General features: G+C 31.7%; 1 protein-coding gene and 1 long non-coding RNA gene across 3 annotated transcripts in view; both read right to left on the bottom strand.

The window, feature by feature from the left end:
- The window catches only part of LOC139523008 (uncharacterized), a 45,536-nt gene extending 18,647 nt beyond the window's left edge, over nt 1–26,889 (bottom strand). Inside the window, exon 1 of the long non-coding RNA XR_011664545.1 lies at nt 26,842–26,889. This is a non-coding gene — a long non-coding RNA (uncharacterized lncRNA). The remainder of the gene's footprint in view (nt 1–26,841) is intronic.
- LOC139522982 (vitelline membrane outer layer protein 1-like) lies at nt 635–12,410 on the bottom strand. 2 transcript variants are annotated; one of them, XM_071316689.1, is made up of 3 exons: nt 12,213–12,410; nt 10,235–10,444; nt 635–996 (listed from the first exon to the last, which is right to left on the bottom strand). In XM_071316689.1, the coding sequence occupies exons 1-3, from the start codon at nt 12,378–12,380 to the stop codon at nt 757–759; spliced, it is 618 nt and encodes a 205-aa protein (XP_071172790.1). In that variant the 5' UTR covers nt 12,381–12,410; the 3' UTR covers nt 635–756. The 2 variants fall into 2 exon arrangements, with proteins under 2 accessions (XP_071172790.1, XP_071172780.1); XM_071316679.1 differs by lacking the exon at nt 635–996 and adding an exon at nt 7,297–7,711.
- Nucleotides 26,890–27,191: the final 302 nt, after the last annotated feature.

The following is a 27,191-nucleotide window of genomic DNA, read 5'->3' as shown; positions in this document are numbered from 1 at the left end:
TAAACAAACGACAACTACTGTACATCAGATTCCTGACTTAGGACAGGTGCAAACATTTGCAGCGGGATTAAACGTTTTAATGGTACCAAACCTTCTCCCTTTTTCTGAAACAATAGCATAACATCACAACATAGATATTAGCCATATATCACATTAGTTTTTTGATAATGTGTGAATTAATTTAAATTTCGGCAGATTTTCTGTAAGTTTAATTGACCAATGATTTTTTTTATTTAATGAACTGAAATGTACATTTCGCAAATGCAGTTTTCATCTTTCAACAAATGAAATCGGCAACAGTAATATACCGCTGTTTAATAGTCAACATTCGATTAAACAAAAACAAATCCATGTAACAAACTTAAACCCAGGAAAAACATCAAAATGAATGTTACTTCTCTATTCAATAGCATTTTTTGTGGTTTATCAAATCGACGCAGCCGGTTTTTCTCCTTTTTAAGTTAATCAAGTAGACGCAGCCGGTCTTGCTCTTAGCGTTGTTAATACCCTTTGTCTTTGTTTGTCAAAATGGTTGTAATTGAATAATGAGATTTGAACATCAGAATAATACAGTTGCCTAAATGGAGATAGGAAATAGGAAAATGAGCTCTGAAATTAGAAAAAAATCTCAAAATAAATATATAAAAATTTCTTGTTAAAAAAATACTTCACAAAACTGTTGTAGTTCAAGTAAAACTTTTTATATTTGCAGCCGGTTACAATAAGTAAATTTTAAGCATAGTGTACACATAAATGTTAATCACTTCCACAACAATAGAACTCAACATCATTTAAAGCTGTGTCATCCCCGTTGCCTTGAGGTATCTCCAGTTTCGTTCTCAGCCCACGGATAGCACTTCCTTTTGCACATGACCAACTAAAAGCACCATAACTACCCCAAAAACCGTCATCACCAATGATGTGAGAACGGCTTACACTGTTTAGATTTCGACACTCAAATTTTACATAGTTGGCTGCAGTGTCATCTCCATTTCCCTGAAAAAAGTGTTAAAATGTTTAGTCCTTGAAATATTGATACAATGTATTCTTACTATAATATTTTCAAATTAGCGCTTTGAAATTAAAAGAAGTAAAAAAGTTGGTACAAAACAGTCCATGATCTAAAGGCATACAATTGTACCTTACTGGTACCATAATACATTGTTTTTTAATTTATTTTAATGTATTTTTAGCTACATTAGACTTTATCAAAGTTTAGCGAAAGGCCCAACAAAAAATTCAGCCAAACAAACTTTACAAAACTGTTGTAGTTCAAGTAATTAATTAGCGTAACGATCTTTGTCATTGGTTACATTCGACTTCAAATAAATGCATGCCTCTTCTGAGTACTTCTGTAAAAAAAGAAAATACTTCTGCGTCAGTGGACTGATTGTGTACACGATTTTGCTTGATCATGCTGAAGCAGTTCTAGCTTGCATACTGTGTAAATCAAATTTATATCATGATGTGAAGAAATCCTTTGTCTTGAATTTTCCAATTGTATAGAAAAGGATCTTAATTTTTTAAGGCTTGCTGTATAATCAATTTATTCTCTAAAATAGTTCTGGATTAATAAAGGCAACAGTATAAACTGTTCGAAAGTCATAAACAGATTGAGAGAAAACAAATCTGGATTACAAAATTAAAACCGAGGGGAACACATCAACTATAAAAGGAAAACAACGAAACAACAGAAACAATGGAGTGCAACAAAAAACACAACGACAATGCAACACACACATAAACGAACTACGCCCGAGCAAATTCTATCTGTGAACTTACATCATAATACTATTACATTTAGCAAACATTATGAAATAAAAAGTATCGACGTGTTGAGGAAACGAAAATATGACCGTAAATAATGGTAATATGACCAAAATACATACACGGTTATAAGTAAATATATTTGTACAATAAATTGTTCAAACTCATATTAAATCGTCCGCAAGTCACATCCTCTCTCTTCCAAAATAAATGGAGCGAGATACATAGTTTGGTAACAGATAACACGTTACCTGTTTCCCTAACTGATTTAAGGATGTTCACTACTCTGTTTCAAAATAACAAGCTTTTAGTATTTAAATAACGAAACAAATAAAGCAAAAAAAATAAATATGGGTCAGTGTGCCCGTTGTCGAGATACTGACTTTATTAAGTAGAACCTTTACTTTTTGAAAATCAACCGGAAAAAAAAGAAAAGTGGAGGATACTAAAGAGGTATTCCAGCATATTAGTTGTTGATTAACCTGCCAAAATAATTTTTGTTCGAGGATAAATTATTCATGAGTTTATGAGGATAAATGATTCATGAGTTTATGAGGATACATGAGTCATGAATTTATGAGTTTGACTGTCCCTTTTGTATCTTTCATCCCTCTTATATTCAACTGTCCGGATTCTAAAACATTTTTCATGGTAACAATGTATTTGGTTTTTTTTTCTGTGGATATTTTCATTTAGTATTTTTCTGTAGCAGCAGAGGTGTCGAATAACAATTAAAACGTTCTCAACTTTGAAGAGTAGAACCAAATTATTCATAACTATAAAAAGAATAAAACGCCTAGATACGCTAACATTTAACGAGGCACTTATTTACAATATACAAATAATACGAATAAAATTATATGACTTTTTATGGTATTTTATTTGTCTATGGCTTTTATTTATGTTTAAGAATTAAGACTCGGAACTAGTTAGCTTCTGTTTATAGGGTTTGTATTTTGATATTTGGTCATTGCAATATGTTTGACCTGTCACGCTTTCTCGTTAACTAAATTCAAACTGAAGTTACAGACGAATTTCAGCTCCATGAGATATTTGTATACATAATTGAATGTTATTCATTTTTTTTGGAGCGGGGGATACAATGATTTTGTACTTATTTCCATTCTGTTGTTAGAGGATAAGATGGTATATTTTCATACTTAATCAACTGCAAATCAATTCCAATAAGCCAGTATATTGGTTGGGTATTAACGAAACAGAAAGATAGCCGTTGCTTTCTTCTCGGTTTTAGTTTGTTACCAGGATCTATTGTTGATGAATTGAATTATGACTATAACACATCGGTATACTATTGTCGCCTTTTTTTTTTTTTTTTTATCCATTACCTTTTTTAAATTTTGAATTTACTTTTGAATATGTATGTTTGACTTTTTAAAAACACCATAGCATTATTCCAAATTTTCCAACAATGAAGCTTTTCAAAATATTACCCAATTACAAAAGTTTGATTTTTTTTAAATACTAAGGCTTTTCTACCTCAGGCATAGATTACCTTAGCTGTATTTGTCAAAAGTTTTAGGTATTTTGGTCCTCAATGCTCTTCAACTTCGTACATTATTCGTCCTTTTTAACTTTTTTGGATTCCAGCGTCACTGATGAGTCTTTTGTAGACGAAACGCGCGTCTGGCGTATATATAAAATTTAGTCTTGGTATCTATGATGAGTTTATTATATATGGCATTATTTGTTGTACATACTATATATCTTTAATATATTGTTGGAGAGTTACATGTTTAACATCTATTCATATTTCACCCTTTACATAAATCACTAGAGGAAATTTGGAGATTAAACTTTGGCCCAAGTAGAACTTTAAAAAAAGATAAAAATACTATCTAGAATTACCACATTGTAACTTTCAATGAATAACAAAATCCTGTATATCATAGAGTTTTTAAATTCATTTTATTTCATACAATATCATTTATTTTCCTATATAAAAAGTTTGATATTTGAAAAGCTTTACTGTATTTGATTGTTGTCAAAAGATCAATGGATACTTTCTTATGATTAAATAACAGATAATTAAACATTGTCATAAAACAGTAATTAGTTTGTTTTACAATCAATCCTTTCACCATTTTGACACTTAGTCATTTAGCTCTTTGTTTATTATATAATTAAGAAGAAAAAGATTGAGTAAAAATATTGATTGAAATTAAAAAAAAAACAACAAATGTACATTTTAAAAAGTAAAAGTAACATTAAATTAAAATACGTATTAAACTTCATTTCTATTAGAAAAAACACAGAGATGTATACCTGAAAATGTAGAATTCGCATGAAGAAAAAAATCTTTGAAACACTTATGATATTTTAAAAAAATGTAATATTCGTATCACATATTGAATAAACTTTTTACATGTATACGGAGACTACAACTTAATTCATGGAACATTTACAGCAGATGCGATAATTATTTGTGACCTCATATTGTTTTCAAAATGTTTGACTTTTATTTCCACTTGACAAAATATTTACCAATGAAATGTGTAATTCAAAGCATTACTTTGCAAAAGTAATCGTAATGTAATGCGTTACTTTGATAAATACATGTAATTGTAATCTAATGCATGGTTTTTTCAACGTAATTGTAACGTAATGCAATACATTACAATGTTATTCGCCCCTTGCCTGCCTATAGTGAGGCTAAATTCATCAATATCAACAAACATTCATCTGTGAAACGGATATTCCATAGCGTTCAACAACTTCGTGATAGTGTCCGTAAAATGTATGAAGTGATGATTTCAACTTCACCAGTTGGAACTCTTGGTTTAATAGCATCCATTTGAGCAGCAACCCTCTATTAAGGAAATCATGACATGAAATACAAACCGAGGTATATCGTATCAATTAAGAAATAAATATTCTGTATGCTGGCTCTACTGGAATGTTGCCTTATAGAAATAGAAAGTTCACAATTGGGAAGCTGAAATCATCTCGTTTGTCGCGTAAAGCTTGTTTTCAACCGACTCTCATTGCCATTTTACAGGTTAGCCAGAAATAATTGTAACTGTTATATCCTTTATCTCAAGTGAGATGAGATCAATGTGATCAACATAGTAACCAAACTTTGAACTATTTAGTGAGAGATTAGCTACTGTCAAATATGGTTTATATTTTGAATAACTAAATTTTTAAGTCATTCCGATAGACTTTACCAGCGATTCTACAACATCTTATGCAAAAACAGTAATGCAAATTTTATAGTATCCATATCTTAATAAATTTTATATTTTCATCTTTACTTTTGTGTGATTTCTCTTATACTTTTAAGAGGTTTTGTACTGAGTTCCTACTTTTAAAGCTACTTTTGCTTATACGCAATTACATCATGATCACTTACAGTGACAAAACAAAATTGTAATAAGCAATCTGGTTTATTGTTTATTGACGTAACGGAATAGATTATCTGTCATACGTTTGAGATCTATTTTAGAATATGTATTTTTAACTTTGTAAACAAACCTTAAGTTTGATTTTGAATTTAAAGTTACAATGAAAGATTTAAAATCTTTCTTATCAGACAACTTTTTGAAAGTTATACCAATATTAGATTAATATATCTTTTCCTTCTATTGAATTGTCTTTCTCTTTTTGGGTTAGGGTTAAAATTTCCACATTGACCATATTTCTACAAACATTTTTTCATAGAACCTTGATCTAATAAAAAAAGATATGATTTCTATTCACTTTAAATTCACACCTAGATGTGAACTATCGTTAATACCACTTTTTAATCAGAATAGAAAAATATTCTAAGGTCAACGTTACTAAAGAACGGTAAACTATTAACAGAGAAAATTAAAGCGAAAGAATAAAATTGAGAATGGAAACGGGGAATGTGTCAACTGAAGGGATAACAACCTAACCAAAGAGCAGAAAACAGTCTGAGGCCACCAATTAGTCTTAACACAGCAAAAATTCTACCGATAATTAGATATTGAAATCGATAATTAGATATTGAAATCGATAAGAAAGAGACAAATCAAGGGAACAAAAAGCTGAGTGAATCGTATTAACTCAAAAACGTCATCAATCGGATGAGTCGAAAATTATTGTCTCCTACTATGTATGAACCACTCGCCATACTAGTTCACACTCAGCCAAAGTATAATAATCGGCAATACATTTAAAACTCCGGCACATCGTTTCGGTAAACCGATTCGTGATTCAAACTACAAAATGTTGCATTGTCCATGTCAGCCGTTCTAAATCATAATTTACTTGGATTAGTTTTTGCATAAATAAACTCATCTTAGATACCAGAATAAAATTTTGTACACTTTTTATATATGCAAAATATTTATGCAAGACGCGCGTTTTGTCTACAAAAACTCATCAGTGACGCTCGAATCCCCAAAAGTGGAAAAGGCCAAATAAAGTACGAAGTTGAAGAGCATTGAGGACCAAAATTCCTAAAAGTTTTGCCCAAAACATCTAAGGTAATGAAAACCATTATTTGAAAAACCACACAACAGAAAATGGAATTCACATGGGAAAACAGGAATCTCGCATTTGTTCCCGACTATGACTGTTTTGCTGACTGTGAATTTGTAGTTGTAAATTCATGTTTTTTCCCCTTTGTATTTGTGTGTTATGGTAAAGATTATTAATCACCCAGTTCATTTATTAGATTTTAGTTTGGGTCAACTACATCTACTAGTATACGATGTATTTGGTTTACAGTTTGATTAAGAAGAAACACCGACAAAGTTTGATAATAAAACTAATTATCTAGTTACGACCACATTTTTATATTAATAGATATTGTAACTTTCATTGTTATTAACAAATGTTTTATAGTAATGTTATTTTACAGTAACTGTACCTATATAGCTAATAAAATGTATAAATGTATATCTAATCAGCTGATTATTCCCTGGATAGTCAGTGGAGTGTAACAGGGTACATCAAGAAAAGCTTGGAATCTTGATAGTTTTTGTAACAAGCAATATTTGATGAATAAAATTATTATGTTGTTAAAAAAAAAAGAAGAAAAAAATGTTAAATCAGTATTACAAGCCTTATCCTCAATTCTATCCTAATTCTAATTTAATGGCACTTTTCGCATAAACAATTCACTTAAATGTCAACTGATGGAGACTTCTTTCAACAAATGAAATAAAGGCAACAGTAATATACCGCTTGTCAATAGTCCAAATTCGAATAAACAAAAACAAAATCCAGGTAATAAAACAAAACCGAGGGTAAGACATCAAAATGAATGTAACTCCTCTATTCAATAGCATTGTTTGGTTTATCAAATCGACGCAGCCGGTTTTTCTCCTTTTTAAGTTAATCAAGTAGACGTAGCCGGTCTTGCTCTTAGCGTAGATAATACCCTTTGCCTTTGTTTGTCAAAATGATTGTAATTGAATAATGAGATTTGAATATCAGAATAATACAGTTATAAACTAAGATAGGAATTTAAAAAATGGGCTCCGAAATTAGAAAGAAAAAATTAAAAAAAATTTCTTGTTCAAAAAATACTTTACAAAACTGTTGCAGTTCAAGTAACTTTTTTATATTTGCAGCCGGTTACAATGAGTATCTTTTAAGCAAAGTGTACAAATAAATGTTAATCACTTACAAAACTGTTGTAGTTCAAGTAAAACTTTTTATACTTGCAGCCGGTAACAATAAGTAAATTTTAAGCATAGTGTAAAAATAAATGTTAATCACTTCCACAACAATAGAACTCAACATTATTTAAAGCTGTGTCATCACTGAAGCCTCCTTGGGGTCTCTGTAGTTTAGTTCTCAGCCCACAGATAGCACTTCCTTTTGCACATGACAAACTCCAAGCACCGTAACTACCCCAAAAACCGTGATCACCAATGCTGTGAGAACGGCTTACACTGTTTAAATTTCGACACTGAAATTTTACAGAGTTGGCTGCAGTGTCATCTCCATTTCCCTGAAAAAAGTGTTAAAATGTTTAGCACTTAAAATATCAATACATGTATTCTTACTATAATATTTCTAAATTAACGCTTTGAACTTTAAAGAAGTAAAAAAGGTCGGTACAGAAAAGTCCATAATCTTAAGGCATACAATTGTACCTTACTAGTACCATAATACTTTGTTTTTTAATTTATTCAAATGTATTTTTAGTTACACTAGACTTTATCCAAGTTAAGCAAAAGGCCCAATAAAAAATTCAACGAAACAAACTTTACAAGATCAACTCGTAAAGTAACGATCTTTGTCATTGGTTACTTCAACATTCGACTTCAAATAAATTCAAGCCTCTTCCGAATACACCTGTAAAAACACCTCTGCGTCAGTGAGCTGATTATGTACACTAATGTGCTTGATAATCATGTAGCATTTCTAGCTTGCATACTGTGTAAATCAAACTTTTATTATTATGTGAAGAAATCATTTGCCTGGACTTTTCCAATTGTATAGAAAATGATCTTTTTTAAGACTTGATATAAAATCAATGTATCCTCTAAAATAGTTCTGGATTAATAAATGCAACAGAAGTATACAGTTGTTCGAAAGTCATAAATAGTTTGAGAGGAAACAAATCCTGGTTACAAACTTAAACTGATTGGAACACATCAACTATAAAAGGAAGACAACGAAACAACAGAAACAAAAACACGACGACAATGCAACACACACACACAAACGAACTAAGCCCGTGCAAATTCTATCGGTGAACTTATATCATAATGTTATTACATTGAGCAAACATTATGAAATAAAAAGTCTGGACGTGCTGAGTAAACGAAAATAAGACTGTAAATAATGGTAAAATGACCAAAATACATACACGGTTATTAGTGAATATATTTGTAAAATAAATTGTTCAAACTCATATTATATCGTCCGCATGTCACATCCTCTCTCTTCCAAAATAAATGGGGCGGGACATTTACTTTGGCAGCAGATAACACGTTAACTGTTTCCCTAACCGGTTTAAAAGTAAGCCCCTCTTACAGTTTTTTAATATTGTTTTTTCTTGACAATAATTCAGTTTACATGCGCAAAGTAAAAAGGGGTGGCAGCGTCGATCCTCTTTTAACTAAGTTCAAATGAAACTATACCTTTTGCAAACATAAAACTACAATACAAAGAACTTAGAAAAATAAAGGATTTACATCCTAGTCAACTTAAGTAACTTATAAAATAAGAGAAGCTAGAATTTGGAGATTCAACCTTTGATCGATGAAGATTTTCCGCTGAAATCCAGTTAACTTGATTTCAACCAAGAAAATACCTGAATGGAAAGCTAATCATCAGTAGCCTCCCTCTGAATTCCCTAATGCATTATCTTTTAAAAGATATTTCGTCTTTGTTACATCTGTTATCTGTACATTATAACCTATCCTCGTCAACCAGTATAATCACAATATATCTACATTTAGCGCATACGCAGTAATACACAAAAAACGGCTGTTCTGCGTTACGAACAACTTATTTTATTACCAGATATTCTCAACTTTCGACATCAAAACCCCCAGTTTAAGTAGACCAAGATTCAGATACAATACATTTATCTCTGTTCTACAGCAAAATAAACAAATCAATCCATTTTTACTTAATTCTCATGGAAAAATTTCATAAAACAAAAATTCCGTGAAATGATGTTGTTGTCTTGGCATGTCAACTAAACATGGTGAAATCACAAGTATGTTTCTGTAAACAAAAAATCAAAAGTGAATATTGAGTGTTTTAAAACGAATTTCAGAACGAATAAAACTACAATGGAAAAAATGTATAAGTGAAAAATACGATAAAAAAAAATGATCGATTTATAAAATATTACTAAAATTATCAAAATTAGGTAGAAAAGAACAGCCAAAAACAGTATCGTATGTATATGTCTTTCACGGTTAGCCAAATTATCGTATTTGTCCTATCAGAATCGAAATAACGCTCAGGGTAAAATAATCGAATATCAATGCCTAACCCATTGTTAAATGAAAACAAATCTACGGCTGCCATGCATTATTTCTTAACTATTAACCACGGCATATGTAATGTTATTATAAAGGTAAAAAACGACTGGAAGGGGCTAAAGCAGTGCAATCAGTTTTGACAGAAATCAATTTTTTAAATGCTTTATGCATCTTATTTACTAAAATAACAAGCTCACTACTTTTTTTAAAAAGCTCTATTCTTACGATAGATTCATTGTATTTTGATTTTTAGAGACACATTTGCGTTCCATTAAAGTTCCTTCAGACACTTGTCAATGTCTTTTGTCATCTAGGTAGTGTTTTATTATGTGATGTTTATCTTTCTGCCGATTGTTTTTTTTCTTCTATGACTTACTTTTTCTCTTCATCGTTCTTCTTTGTGTCATTTGTGAAATATTTAAAAAAAAAAGAAAAAAAAAAGAGTGTTTCTTTCAATTTCTTTTTATCGAAGCTTATAATGTTGTTCGAAAGAATTGCTATAATGTTTCTTTATTTTTTGGAATAAATACCTGGTTACTTTGAACTTGGAGAGAGAAGGCGGTTAAGAATTTTCCTGCACTTCCACATGTTATCAATCCTTTCCAATTTCCCAAACGGCCATACCCAGATGATACGTTATATCCGTTCCCGGAAGTATTATATCTGGTACCACACACCAATTCTATACCATTCAAATAAGTATCGTCCTGCCAGGGAAGGAAACCTTGTACTGGTTCAATCTGTTTCAACATTGCAATTTATTTTTATTCTTATTAATGTTATTATTTTAATTATTGTTATAGATATCCATAATATTTTTACTTAGTTTTTTTATGATTGTGATGATGATATTATTTTACAGTTTTTCCCAAGATTATAATCGAGCATGTGACTCGTTATTGTCTGAGAATCTGAGAATTACTGCTTTTGAGTTATTCAGTGGTGCAACAGAGAATAGATATACTAGTACTGGTCTCCTGTCTGAAATTTTGAATGGTTTATCATCTGTGTTGACAAAACTGATATTATTTCTTTTTTTAACCATCATTAGTAAATATAAGTACATCATAAATGTCTGCAGCCGTATGCTTATTTTGACTGTAAGAGATGTAAAGAATTAATTGAAATCACCTTTGCTGATACGCCCGGCGGTGAATCATCTATAATTGACACAATATAACTGACACATTATATGATCATTTCTAAAGCACCAAGAAGTTCGTCTTTTTTACACCATAACCTACCGAGTTCACAAAGGTTTAAGTAACATTTTATCATGAACACGACGAGTGCCACATATGAGGCATATCTGCTTGCCCTGGTTTTGTATACTGTTGTTTGAAGTTTGATCGGTGTTTTTTTATATTGCCATGACATTATCAGTTTGTTTTTGACTAATGAGTTGAATATCTCTTCAGTATCTTGCGGTTCTCGTTAAAGATATCTACATTGTAAAATGAAGACGCCGATTTCATTCCTCAGTGGTGCTCTAAAGAAATAAAACAAAAAGTCAAAAAGGGGTAGTCAATAAAAACTGTAAACATCAACGCTATCAATCGGTGAAATAAATTATAAACAGCTGTCATATTGCTGACTTGGAACAGGAATTTTACAAAGAAAACGAGATATTGAACTTTGTTGAATAGCTAGTTAAACCTTACAAACTATTAAAAATCAGCAAAGTATCAAACTAAATCAAGCCATTTTGTACGTTTCATGAAAAATAATTTCTTTTTGTTAAATTGTTCATCTTTTCGTATCATAAAGTTTTCTCAAGTATGACAAGAAACTAATAAATAAAACAAGAATGTGTCCAAAGTACACGAATGCCCCACTCGCACTATCATTTTCAATGTTTAATGGACCGTGAAATTGGGTAAAAAATATAATTTGGAATCAAAATTAGAAAGATCATATTATAGGAAACATGTGTACTAAGTTTCAAGTTGATTGGACTTCAACTTCATCAAAAACTACCTTGACCAAAAACTTTAACCTGAAACTTACACTTTCATTTTCTATGTTCAGTGGACCGTGAAATTGGGGTCTAAAGTCTGCTTGGCTTTAAAATATGAAAGATTATGTCATAAGCAACATGTGTACTAAGTTTCAAGTCGATTGGACTTCAGCTTCATTAAAAACTACCTTGACCAAAAACTTTAACCTGAAACTTGCACTTTCATTTTCTATGTTCAGTGGACCCCGAAATTGGGGTCTAAAGTCTAATTTGTCATTTAAATTAGAAAGATTATATCATAAGATACATGTGTACTAAGTTTCAAGTCGATTGGATTTCAGCTTCATTAAAAACTACCTTGACCAAAAACTTTAACCTGAAGCGGGGCGAACGGACGAACGGAGGGATGAACGAACAGACGGACGGACGCACAGATCAGAAAACATAATTCCCCTCTTCTATCGTAGGTTGGGCATAATAAGACGAGGAAACATCAGAATGAACAAATATTTAGCTCTTTTGAAACAGCTCTGTAAAACATTATATCATACCTTTAACTTATAACCACTGGCAAATTGTCCATCTGGACAAAAACTTGGTGCTTGCCATTTACCCCAGCGTCCACCATTTGACACTCTTAAAGTTCTGCCAACAAGTCTTGGAAACGTGGCATAACAAGCACATACGACTAAACTAAATAACAATAATACTCTACACATTCTTGATGAATTCGAATTTGTATCGCAGTTTATTCTGAAAGAATAAAAACATATTCTAGAATACATCATTTTCAATTTGCATAACATAACCCGTATTGAATCACATCAAAGCTCATATGATTGAGGGTAAAAATGGAAAGAATTGGGCAGCGAAAATATTCGTTATAGGCAGCAGCATACTTATACATGGAAAATCTTCAATGGTTCTTTATTCTGATAACTAAAATGTCCTTTGATTTATGTTGCACAGACGACAATTGTTATAAAATTGAGAGTGGAAATGGGGAATGTGTCAAAGAGACAACAACCCGACCATAGAAAAAACAACAGCAGAAGGTCACCAATAGGTCTTCAATGAAGCGAGACATTCCCGCACCCGGAGGCGTCCTTCAGCTGGCCCCTAAACAAATATATACTAGTTCAGTGATAATGAACGCCATACTAATTTCCGAATTGTACACAAGAAACTAAGATTAAAAAAATACATGACTAACAAAGGTCAGAGGCTCCTGACTTGGGACAGGCGCAAAAATGCGGCGGGGTTAAACATGTTTAGGAGATCTCAACCCTCCCCCTATACCTCTAGCCAATGTAGAAAAGTAAATGCATAACAATACGCACATTTAAAAATTCAATTCAAGAGAAGTCCGAGTCTCATGTCAGAAGATGTAACCAAAGAAAATAAACAAAATGACAATAAAACACAACTAACAACAGACTACTAGCAGTTAACTGACATGCCAGCTCCAAACTTCAATTAAACTGATTGAAAGATTATGATTTCATCATATGAATATCAGGCACAATCCTTCCCGTTAGGGGTTAGTATCATACTATCATAACATATATGAGAAGAATATAACCCGTGTCATGCCAACAACTGTTTTTTTAATAAATGTGTTTAGTTCCGATGCAAAGACTCTATAAGTGAATCAAAATTAACGCCAAAATAAGCAATCTTTAGTGACTTGACAACAGTATCGTAACTATATCCCTTCTTGATAAGTCTATTTAAAGGTTTTGTTAGTTTCTGAAGTGAATACTGACATTTTTGTGCTTTATAAAGAATATTTCCATAAAAAATTGGATGTGAAATACCTGAACGTATAAGAAGTCTGCATGTTGAGCTATATTTACGAATGATGTCCTTATACCGATGATAAAATTTAGTAAATGTTTTGACTAGTTTGTGATATCGAAAACCCTGGTGTAATAATTTTTCAGTAATACATAAATTTCTCTCGTTAAAATCTAAAACATTGTTACATACACGAGCGAATCGTACAAGTTGAGATATATAAACACCGTAAGATGGTGACAATGGAACGTCACCATCTAAAAATGGATAATTAACGATAGGAAATGAAAAATCATCTCTTTTATCATAAATTTTAGTATTAAGCTTTCCGTTAGTGATATAGATATCAAGATCAAGGAAAGGGCAGTGGTCATTGTTAGTATTAGCTTTATTTAAAATAAGTTCAACAGGATAAATTTCTTTAGTGTACATACTGAAGTCGTCATTATTGAGAGCCAAAATGTCATCCAAATATCTAAAAGTATTATTAAATTTGTTTATGAGATGTTGTTTCGATGGGTCTTTGCTGATTTTTGTCATAAATTGTAACTCATAGCAATACAAAAACAGGTCCGCAATAAGTGGTGCACAGTAAGTCCCTATTGGAATTCCAATAACCTGACGAAATACGGAATCTCCAAAGCGAACAAAAATGTTATCTAGTAAAAATTCAAGGGCATATATAGTATCAAAGCATGTCCAATTGACATAGTTTTTTTGTTTATTGAAACTAAAAAATGACCTAAAAGAGTTTGAACATATATATTCACATTCTGACTTTTTAAATGACCATTTAATTAGGTGGGTGATTTTTTTTCTTAATGAGAATGTGAGGCAATGTGGTATACAGGGTAGGAAAATCAAAACTTTGAACAGATTCAAAATCACCAATATAAGCATGCAATTTATCAAGTACTTCCAACGAGTTCTTGACACTCCAAAAGTAATTAATTCCACTATTTTCGAAGGCCTTATTTGAACAATTTATTATCAGGTTTTTGATTGTACCAAGTGTACTGGTAAGAAGAATAGACAATTTAGTAGTGGAACAATGGCTTGAAGACGAAATAAATCTATATTTGTAAGGTGTTTTGTGTAGCTTCGGAAGCCAATACATAGTAGAAACTTTCATTGTATTCGGTTCTGCTTGTAAAGCGGTAGCTACAAGTTTATGTTTGTTACAGATGTCGATTTCTGAAAATGGAGTCAGTTGGAATGTTGGTGAATTGGTAATTTCTTTTTTCAGAACCTCAATGTAAAATTTACGTCAAACAATAGTAATATTATTAGCAGCTTTATCGGCCGGGACAAAAACAAATTCCTTGGCTAGTTCTTTTAGTTTATGTTTGATACGAGAAATAGGTTTATTGTGGTTATTGTTAATAACAAAATGTTCTTTAAAATGTTGAATACGTATATCAACTATATTCATTACTGAATTACAGAAAGAGTCCAAAGATTTTTTGTCAGCCTTTTCCCGTTCTATCCATTTCAAACAGTAAGTACGGAGTGAGTCGTGGATGATATTACGACACTCATTCCAATTAATAACTGACGGGGGACGATATTTAGGTCCTTTACTGAGGAATGATTTTAACTCTCGGTCTTGAACTATGTTAAGATCTCCTGTTATAACATGGGAAATGGGTCCATAAATGTATGCGGAATTACTACAATTACATGAAGTAGGTGTATTTTCACTGATATTAGCATCTTTACACAATTGGTTATATTATAACACAAATGTCCGGGTAGATTTCTTGTAAATATAACAAATAAGAGTAGCTCAGTATTGTCAAACAGAATGGTCGTTAAATATACCGGCAATATTTACAAAATCAAAACCTTTATTGACATACTTTATTTTAATAAAATGTTTTTTATGATCTTCAGGGCGATCAATTTTTGAAAATAGTTAAGAATAACAATATGCCATAATAATTTGAACTATTTCATACTTTGGACTGTTATATGAAATTGTGTTGCTATCCTCCAAAATTTTATTTAACCTATCAACCGGTAATGAACAGAGCTTTGTTATATCTGTTTTTTATTTGATTTAAAATATTGATCTTTAGTTTTATACATATACCAATGATATAATATTAGTGAAGTGTGTACTTACTGATATAGTCGACACATTTCAAGCTTACCATGTTTAGTACTGTTTTTAAAAAGTAAAATCACAAAAATACTGAACTCAGAGGAAAATCAATTCGGAAAGTCCATAATCACATGGCAAAATCAAATAACAAAACGCATCAAAACGAATGGACAAGAACTGTCATGTTCCTCACTTGGTACAGGAATTTTCAAATGTAGAAAATGGTGGAGTAAACCTTGTTTTATAGCGCTAACCCTCTCACTTTGATGACAGTCTCATCAAATTCCGTTATATTTACATTGATGCGTTTACTAAACAGACACGGTAAATGAAATAGTAAAAATATGGGTACATCAGTCATCATCGTATAACAATTCCAAAAGGAACAATTTAACAGAACACAAAAACATCCATCTACAAACACATTCATGATTTGTGTGTCTGACGTCAGAAAATTGTATACGTCACATAGATTTGTCGTTCAATGTGCATACAAACAATTTTACATTTACCTAGGCAATGTTAGCATACAGGGTTAAAAAAATAGACAATGTTAGCATACAGGGTTAAAAAATCAAAAGTATGTAAGAATAAATTTCAGAAATAGACCGAGATTTAAACTAGTCCAAAAGTTATAAATAGAATTTATAAGAATCCACAAATAGTTAATTCCACTACGCGATTGATTTTGACGTTTGTGGTTCAACGTATATTGTAATTCATAATAAACTTTCTTATGGGTATAACCAGATAATTTCATCATATTATATAACTACCATTCAAGTTGTTTATTCCGTTTTGTAATCTTAAGATTTTCTTTGAATAATTAATGTTCTGGTTCCTAGAAAATTATATAATTTATAATTTTTTTCAAATGTACTTCGTCACATGAACAATAATTTCCTTTTCGTGACTTGATACCTAAACAAAACATACAACGTGAACAGTTAGAGGTGTATCATGACATATACATATGTACTTTTATAGCAAAACAGGCAAAAGCCAACTAATATATGGGATAATGTAATATTTTTACGGACGCAAAATATGAAAGAGAGGAGAAAGATACCAGAGGGATATGATAGGTTTACATTTTTAGAAATCTGAATTTTGCAAAAAGGAAAAGCAGAACCCTTACTAGAAACTATGACAACTGCGATGATTTGAACCTCCCAATTGCCAACTTCCCAATTCTCAGCCAAACTAAAGTATTAACAAAAATACCGAACTCCAAGTAAAAATTATAAAAGGAAGGCAGTTCATAAAACTTGAAATAATGAAATGCTTGAATATATCAACCAAATGAATTAAAAGTAAAAAAAAATTAAGGAAGGTATGAAGTTCATGGATATGTAAAAATAAGTCGTACAAAAGGTTTTCGTCAGATGAAGACATCTAATATTATGTGTGTCTTGAAAACATGTACAACATAGCCTTGTAATTTGGCATTTTTTAGTGCCATAATCTTGAAACCAGTCTATTGAACCCATTGATATTAGTTTTAAAATTTAATCTTGTCAGAAGAGTAAATGCATTATGAGTGAAAGTGAGGATTTTTGACTTTAGTAAACCTAATGAACTGTTTTTAATTAGTGTTGGTTGCTTAATGTCCAGCAGCAAATATCAATTAATTGATACTGTTGTCTCCAAACTAGATGGTATGATTCCTACAAACCTATATGCAAATTCTTTTGATCTTCAGAAGTACACTTCTTTCAAAATTTGCAATCCTCCTCGCTTTATCAGAAACATTACGTAAAAATGGACATTTAAAGTCGAGCTAATATGTTGCAACAATGAAACAATCCAAACACAAGATTGAGTTAACTCGAAACCCGCTGAACAAGCAGGTCTACAAACATAAGACTAGATGCAAAATCTGAAGGAGGTCATTTTTGTTTTTAAAAAAACCATATCATAACTCCATGGGCTCTAACTTACCACCCATCAATTTCAGTCTTCTTCTGAAGCATTGAAAATCAGTTCCGGGAAAATATGATACTTTCCAATATCTTTCCAGGCTCGTCCACTTTCACTGATAATTTTCAAGCAACTAATAGCCTTAGTGACCTAATGAAACGTTTGAAGTGTCTAAGTCCAGTTTTGAGTTTTGAAATGGAGATTGACTGCTGACAACGCTCCCTTTGTTGAACTCTAAATTCGTTTTTTCATCAACATTAGTTAGTCAGTAAGCCTCACCCCTCCCCCACTTTCCCTAATATTCCATAAACGTCCTTTTTCACGCTAGAATATCCGGTATTTAATCTTCAATGAGGCTAAATTTGGTTTATTATAGTGATGCTCATAGGCAATTACGAATCAGGTATCTGAATAAAGGTTATTGTAGGTATTGTCTTTGCTTAGACATAAATAACTGTGTCAAACCTACAATGAATGTTTATGTCATTTGAACAGAAGCTTGTTTTGCCAGCAATATATCATCTGGATCCAAAAATTGAAATATGTTTTCCCATTTCTCCGTAGATAACTAATAAAAGACTTAATCTTTTTCTACAAATAAACATCCAGATTCAGTCGGAGGTTAAAGTGTTTGATAAATAAAGGCAACAGTAGTATACCGCTGTTCAAAACTCATAAATCCATGGACAAAAAACAAAATATATAACTCATCTATAACTACAAAATGTATGTCAAACCATCATGATAATTCACGAAATTTAAACAAATCATTTAAATAGTTATCAAAGGTACCAGAATTATAACAGTCTGAATGTAAAGTGTGTTACTCATCGATTACTTTGTCAATTAGCTATCAAAGGTACCAGGATTATAAGTTAGTACGCCAGACGCGCGTTTCGTCAACATAAGACTCATCAGTGACGCTCATATCGAAATATTTATAAAGCCAAACAAGTACAAAGTCGAAGAGCATTGAGGATCCAAAATTCCAAAAAGTTGATGTCAAAGCTTCCTACTTTCTCAAGGATCACTCTGATTCAAACAAAAAAAAATTCTGAAACTTTACGACAAAAGAGATGATTTCAGCTTTCCAATTGTGAACTTTCCATTTCTAAGTAGCAATATTCCAGCAGCACCTCCATACGGTGAATATATCTCCCAATTGATACGATATTCCCGTGCTTGCATTTCCTTTATGGAATAACCGTTTCACACTCACACATTTTGGATTACATTTCATTTATACCTTTCGAGATTAATGATTTAAAATACTAATGAAAATATTCTGTAATTGCATTTTTATATAAAAAAAGCAAAAAAACAACAGATTTACACTGACTGGCCATTGTTGGGCCAAAACTTTTTCTCTGCGATATTTTATTTCATATTTAATTTCATATTGTTCTTATGTATTATATTGTGTCAGTTTAGTTTTACAAGTTTTCAGATTTTTATCAATTTACAACTCTTTCTAAAATATTTATTTATATGTCATGGTATAACCCCAAATGTCACGATGAGTGTTATGATTAAGTATCAGGTCACGAAAAGGAAATTACATTTTATGTTACGAAGTACATTTGAAAAAGATGACGTATAATAATAGCCATATTGAAGATCAAATACCGATATTGTATTGTGAAAATAAAATAGTAACTTCTGCAGATAACATTGCAAAATCGTATATGGATTATAAGGAGAAAGGGGAGGCTTACTGACCAATGTTGATGAAGAAACGAATAAAGAGTTCAGCAATTAAAAACAGTTCATTAGGTTTACTAGTAGTCAAAAATCGTCACTTTTACTCATAATGCATTTAATCCTCTGACAAGATTAAATTTTAAAACTAAAATCAATGGGTTCAATAAACTGGCTTCTAGATTATGGCCTTACAAAATGCCATGTTTTGTAACAAGGCTATGTTGTACATGTTTTCAAGACATACATAATACCGTTTTTACATCTCCATGAACTTCATACCTTCCTTAAAAAATATTTACTTTTAATTCATTTGGTTGATATATTCAAGCATTTCATTTTTTCAAGTTTTTGAACTTCTTTCCCTTTCATATTCATTGCAGTCTTATAGGTCGGTATTTTTGTTAATACTTTAATTTGGCTGAGAATTGGGAAGATGGCAATTGGAAAGTTCAAATCATCGCAGTTTTCATAGTTTCTAGTAAGGGTTCCACTTTCCATTTTCATGTTTAAGGTATAAACCTTTAATACCAATATATGATATTACATATGCAACTTTTTATCATGGTTTATTTTTGAAAACAACTTTTGCACTAGTAGTCACTATTTAAGTGGCAACTAGCTGTTATGCTAAATTTGTTCAATGTCTAATGCTAGGTTATGTTGTTACTCTGCGTTCGTCGTGTGTCTTAATTTTTCTAACATTTCAAAAAAAGTACTAATATAAAACAGATGATGTGATATAATTGCCAATGAGACAACTCTCCACAAGAGCCCAAAGACACAGAATTAAAAAAAAACACAGCCTTCAACAACGAACAAAGCCCATACAGCATAGTCAGCTTTAAAAGGGCCCCGAAATGGCAAATGTAAAACAATTCAAACGAGAAAACTATATAACGGCCTTATTTATCTACAAAAATGAACGGAAAATATGTAATACATCGACAAGCGACAACCATTGAATGACAGGCTCCTGACTTGGGACAGGTACATACATAACGTGGCAGGGTTAAACATGTTAGCCTGACCCAACCCTCCCTTTTCCTGGGCAACTGGTGTAACATTACAACATAAGAACGAAATATAAAAATCAGTTAAAAAGGGCTTAACTCATCAAAGGATACAATAAGAAATACTACACAGAGTGGACGTGGCCAGGTGCTTCTATATCCCATACAACAACCAATAAAACACAACACTAAGTACAAAATACGAAATTGAAATAAAGAAAAGAAAAAAAAAAACACAATATAGATTTCAAAAATACATACACTGTATTATAAGAAAAAATTAAGAAACACAAAATAATTCGAGAAAACAGAATAAAAGAAAACAATACCCGAAAATTGACAAAACAATCCAGACTTACTAACTCAAAGAAAGGAGTTTTTCAATATAACAAAGTAGAAGCATATACAACTCAAAGATATTGTGTTGTACAAGTTATTATCTTTTTCTCACAAGTAATTACAGATAATAACTTGTATAATGGCATCATACAAGTAATTACTCATACAAAGTATTTGTACAAGTAGTAACATGTACAAAATAATAAAATGTACACGACATATATATATAAATGTATATATCATTTTTTATAGTCTCTCTTAACTTTTTTTAGAGTGGCTCTTGTTTTGTATTGGAAATTGTAATATTATGTAAATGTTTTATAAGAGGTGAGACTCAAATAATTTATTGTCTTGTCTTGTCTATCTATATATTTGAAAATATACTTTAAACTTAGTAATTGTGCATGTGTGATGGTCCATCAGAGTATTTGGAAAATTAGGGTATGGTCATTACCATAGTTTTGTGAAATCTTTGCATCATGCATTAGATATTACGCATTTTTCTTTTCACGTGTCATTTGCATTAAATGTTTTTCATTTTAAAGTTCATTTTTCAAATTACATTTACTATTAAGCGCGAAGGTTTTTATTATTCAACATTATATTTGAAAAAAAAACCAGAAAACGTTCGTATACTTATAAGTACATATAATCGGGAAAACATATTTGACATAATACAACTCTTCATCCTAAAGGTAAAACTTTAAGAACAAAACTTGAGCATGCAAGAAAAGCAATATGTGGGCCTGGTCAGAAAGGAATACTTGTATACAAGAAGGTGGTAAAAGTTATAAACAAAATAGGTCATACGCATGGGTGCATTTAAATCAGTACGATTTTATTCTAATAGTTATATAAAATGAACCCTTGATGATTTGGGATCACTGTAGAAGTCCTGTGGAAAGATTCGTCAAATTAAAAAAATAAATAAATAATAAAAACGAAATAGGAGAGCAAAGTCTGCCTTTTACACAGAGTGTAAATACATGTTAAGTATTACCAAACTTCCGCGTACCAGTTCGCTTTTAAAGGGGCACTATTTACGAGATATATAAAAAATCTAATATATTAATTGTTTTGCTCAATCATTTATGAAAGTGAAACAATAATTCGCTTTTAGCAGTCCGTATGCTTTAATTTTGTCAAAATAAACTAAAAAACATTGATTATGAATTATTCACTTGCAAGTGAATAATACGACCTCATTGCATCCGTATTCATGTGAACTTCAATTTAACCCCTTAGCTTGAGATGGATAACACGTGAATTGTATGTGTAAAGTTATTTAAAGAAAAAGAATGTCAACATTGAAACCGAAACAAAGGTAAACCATTTGATTGACTGATACGATCCACATAAAACATACTTTCACAGGTAAACATGGTAAAAAAAACAATAATAAACATTCATTTTTCATCTATAATATGAAATTAAGTAGACCTAGAATAATCCAACAACACGAGTTTCTTAATTTATTTATATCTATATTTATATTTACATCGCTTATATGGTCATCGGATGACTTTAGAAGTTAACTCGATAATTAGTTAGATGGCGTCGGGACAAAAATACACACGAAATGAAGCTACGTATTAGCATGCCCGTGCCATGTTAAATTGATTATTTTAGACTTTTAATAGTTTGGATAAATGTTTTACATTGTTATTAAATAAATATGAAAATTTGATTAAAATCGGTGAACATGAATTTAACATCTAGTGCCCCTTTAAATGCAAGGAAATTGTATGTTGACACTTTTAACACAAGCTAGGCAAGTTACAGTTTTTACATTAAATTTGAATTTTATTGATAATTGAAAACTTATAACTACTGTAGTAGTTCCTTTTGAAGCCAACGAATGATTTGTATCTGTACGAATTTTACACCTATTAATGCTATTGTAAAACTCATGAGATGAAACATTCAAACCGAACGTTTATTTTCTCATATTAGTCTTATTGGTTAGATCTTGTATTATAATTCGATTGACGTTTTAATATTCAAATTTTCTTGACGCAAATTCACTATAGTAAACTTTTAATCTCTTAAAATCTTTAAAACAAAATTTTACATTAAACTCATTTAAAATCGTCTTGTAATAGAGAATTTTAAGTTTCAAACGAAACTGACGTACGTAAACGCAAGTGACTTAGGCTTACAATTATACGGACTTATTAGACATAAATTATTTTGTGGTTGTCTCCCTTCGCCGGTTTCAGCATGTCAAATTTCAGTCGGATAATATTCTTTTAATTCTAATGTACTAAGCAAGGACCGTTCGATATTGGGGAGGGGGGCGTGCTGTGAATTTAAAAAGAAGATATTTCTGCCCATTATTATTTTCAAAACAAAATTTCCGAATCAATATCTCCCCCCCCCCCACCATCCCCCGAAAAATTAAATGATCGATTAACAAAACAAAAATGGCTGCAAAACATGTTGTTTGGAATATAGAAAAAATCACGCAGGCAAGCAATGACAAAATAGGCTCAATCGAAATTTCTCCAAAAATGTTAGAAATAAAACAAATTTATCCAGGTACCCCCTCCCCTAAAAATAAAAGGGTTGCTTCCTTATCAAAAACATGGACATGCACTTAGCTGAACGAAAGTAAAATGTGTACAAAAGTAAGAATATAACACATTTACAGAAAAAAGATTTACCACAAAGGTTTTTTGGTATTCTTTGTTTTTGAAAGTCAATATTTTCCTTTCTTTTTTATCCGTCTTTCGTTTTCTCGGGACTGAGGGAATTATCGACCTCACTATACAAAATTTATAGGTCTGCTTCGATATGTTCAGAAAGCTGTTGAACTATCTGACTATACCTCATAAGGTCAGGTCAAGTAAGATAAACGATACTGTAGTTCCATCGGGAAATCGGAGAAGTAAATCGGTTTAACTTCGGAAGTAAATCGGTTTATATATTACAGTTCATAAGTTAAAAGGCCGACAAGTTGACACTAGAAAGGTTGACAGGTTGACTCTAAAAAGGTCCACAATGTTTACAAGTGTTAAGGTCGACAATTTGCCAGGTCGATATGTTTAAAATTCGATAAATGAATAGGTCGACTGGTTGACAAGTGTAAAGGTTAAACGTCGTGCGAGGTTGAGTTATGTGTTTGACCTGCAAAGAGAAGGGCTGGATTTATAAATGATCCTGATGAAGAACAAGATGTTCCTACGGTTGCAGAATAAAGTCAAGATTTGTTTAAATTTAGTTCTTAAAAGATAAAATTGTCAATATTTAAAAATCTTTCTTGTCCATTTTTCAAATTACAGTCCTTGTGGTTAATTGAGTAAGGACGGGTCCTTTTAATTTTTTTGTATACCAACTCATGTAGGTGAGTGAGACTTAAACAGACTCAGACAGCAAGGACTGTGATCTGAAAATTGAACTGTATAAACTGAAAAATCTTAACTTTTCAGTTCGATTTCAGTCTGATTATTAATATTTAGTGGCAAGTTTCACGTCGTCACTACGAAAACATTTATGTGCATCAAGTTTAATTTAGAATAAACAAGTTAAATAACTTAAACCTTTGTCTCATGATTACATGACTTGAAACACAATAATTGTTAGATACATCGAGAAAAAATATAAATGAACATTAATGATATGTATTATCTATAAAAAAAAAATGACTCAGAAAGAAAATAAACTTAAATCCTAAAAATGTCAAAGGTCAGGGTCATGGAATTCTGTGCATCAATTTCAGTTGAATAGAAGAAAGTCAAATATCGTTATATGTCATACTCGGTAGTTTTCCTGCATGCAGACCATCCAAGCTTACTATGCACAACAGATAAAAAGTTACAATAATTTACTCAGTGGCTGTACCAAGGGTGCGGGTCTGTGATTGGATATTTTTTTCTTCGGAAAATTCGAAAGATTACGGGAAGATTACAAAAAAGGAGACAACAACTGGTTTTTTTTCCTTTTTATCCTGTAACCCCTCTTTTTGAAATTTCTGGATCCGCCCCTTTTACTTATCTACTGCCATAGAACCACGATTTTGCTATATATCCAAGTTTCTTGTAGTCTGTATGATCATGAAGCAGATTTATGAAAAAGAAGATGTGGTATGATTGCAAATGAGACAACTCTCCACAAAAGACCCAAATGACACAGAAATTAACAACTATAGGTCACTGTACAGCCTTCAAAAATGATCAAAGCCCATACCGCATAGTCAGCTATAAAAGGCCCTGAAATGAAAATGTAAAGCAATCCAAACGCGAAAACTTACGGTCTTATTTATATAATAAAATATGAACGAAAAACAAATATGAAACACATAAACAAACGACAACCACTGGATTACAGGCTCCTGGCTAAGAACAGGCACCGTACGCGTACATACATACATAATGTGGCGGGGTTAAACAATTTAAGTTAGCGGGATCCCAACCCTCCCCTAACCTGGGACAGTGGTATAACAGTAAAACATAAGAACAAACTATAAAAATCACTTGAAAAAATATAAACTCATCAGATGGACAAAAATACAAGTGGATGTGGCCGGGTACTTGTACATTCCAACAATATAAAGACACTAGGAACAGATCTAAGAGTACTGACGGCTAATTCAAGGCCACTAACAACTAATAAAATCATCATGCATATAAGACTAGTCTGATAGCTATCCGAATTAAAACAACAGAAATTTTAAACAAATCAAATATGCTGGTTTATGCAGCTTTGATTGTCACTTATGCATAACTTAGTTCCAAAATTTAAGGCAATACAACAGGAAAAAAAATAAAGATTACTATTTCCAAAAATCTTACTCGACATGGTTCACCTGTCATGTTAATGTATCGGTTTGATTGACAGCTTAGCTTGTACAACAATGCCATGTGACAGTCAATTTCTAAAGTTTATGCGCTGATGGTGGGAAAAGGGTCCCACAATCTTAGAATCAATCCATGCTTCGTTGACATAAATGTTAGAGATATTATAACCCATTCTGCGTAATTTGATACCGTATCTTGTATTTGATAACTGACATGTCGGCTTGGAATTTTTTGTCGAAACGCCGAACTTTTCTCTTCACGAGACAGCCTTCTTTTTTTTTTTACCTGCCCCCAGCAATGCTTCGAGGGGTAATGGTAACATAATGATACCTTCAATCCCTCTGTCTGTCCGTCGGTCTGTCCGTTCGTAACACTCCTGTTGGCACTCTTGAACCTACATCCATTTAAGGAATCCTAAACATGAAACATGGCAAATGTATAACACAGTGATATGGTTTTTTTTCACTTTCCATAATGAACTTTCCAAGGAAAATGAAATTGAGAATGGAAATGGAAAATGTGCCAAAGAGAAAACAACCCAACCATAGAGCAGACAACAGCCGAATGCCATCAATTGGTCTTCAATGCAGCGAGAAACTCCCCCACACGGAGGCGTCCTTCAACTGGCCAAGTTTTCAAACTACTTTTCTTGATAGGTTAAGGCACACACGACACAGATTATTCATTGAAAAAAAGAAAAGCTGGGTTATCAATAAGACAAAAAAAAAAGTAAAGCCCTTACTCATTTTAAAGGCAATCAAATAAAATAACTCCCAGAACGATCTAATAATCAGATAATCATGATATTTTAATATGCCCAAATATTAGTAAAACATCACAACTTTCATGTATATTAATTTACCTAATTTACTGAACTTGTACAAGGTCCTTTATCTTTCATAAAATTTATCCTTTTTAGAATATATATGTTAAAAAAACTCATTTTCCCGTATACTCTTTGAACGCTATGTTAACAATTTGGTTGACCACAGAAATTCGTTTTGCACGAAAACATGAAACATTTGTAACTGTATATATTGAGAGCCGCAGTGACACCCCCCCCCTTTTCAATTTTCCCCTAAGAAATGCATTAAAAATAATTATTCGACGTCCTTCAAATTTTCGCCCACAAATTATAATTATTCCAGCCAGAAAATTTCAAAGTATATACCTGTGGCCCATGCGAACAAAATTTGGCCGTTTTGTATAAGACAAGTGTATACTCTGAGTCTCGCTCGTGGAATACGCTATATTAAATAAATTTGAACTAAACGGAGAAAGAGCGACAAACACAATTTTACAACAACCAAGTTAAGGTGTATTACGTACGTCAAAATATACGATTTTTGTTTAATTCAGAAGTTTTAAAATGGTCAACGGGAGATAACAATGAACATATTTTTGTTACGTTTAAGTACGTCAAAAACTTAAAATTCTCTACTGAAACATAGAATTCGACATGCATTTTATCAATTTAAAAAATAAAAATTGATGATAAAAAAAGACAAGTTACCTTGTATTGGTTAACTCCAGGAAATGTATACAATACAAGATTGATACATATTATATATAGTGACCTGTCAGAATAACGCTATGACGATTTTGTGTTTTTAAAAATTGTTTATTTGGGTTTTTCCAGGAGGTGGGACCTACAATGTACCTTATTTGTTTTTAAATGTATTGATGGATGTTACAAGGCGAGGTTACTCGACAAATTAATTCTAGGAACTGCCATAGGTTTGTGCTGTAAACAAAATGATTTAAGGAGTCGTGTAGATTTAATACAGTATCGTTCCACTCCATATCCTTTTCATAAACAAAGTCACAATCATCGGTGTTTTGATAATGTAGTCGCTGAATATT

Source organism: Mytilus edulis, chromosome 1 (assembly GCF_963676685.1).
Source record: "Mytilus edulis chromosome 1, xbMytEdul2.2, whole genome shotgun sequence".
Taxonomy (NCBI): domain Eukaryota; kingdom Metazoa; phylum Mollusca; class Bivalvia; order Mytilida; family Mytilidae; genus Mytilus; species Mytilus edulis.
The sequence above is the reverse complement of the archived record's forward strand: the minus strand, read 5'-3'. Positions and strand labels throughout refer to the sequence as shown.

Excerpts from the sequence above, each read along its gene's own strand:
- LOC139522982 (XM_071316679.1), bottom strand. The coding sequence starts at position 12,380 with ATGTGTAGAGTATTATTGTTATTTAGTTTAGTCGTATGTGCTTGTTAT. Across the intron at positions 10,445-12,212 it reads CCAGTGGTTATAAGTTAAAG|ATTGAACCAGTACAAGGTTT; the intron begins GTATGATATAAT and ends ATGTTGAAACAG. Across the intron at positions 7,712-10,234 it reads TCCAAGTTCAAAGTAACCAG|GGAAATGGAGATGACACTGC; the intron begins GTATTTATTCCA and ends CACTTTTTTCAG.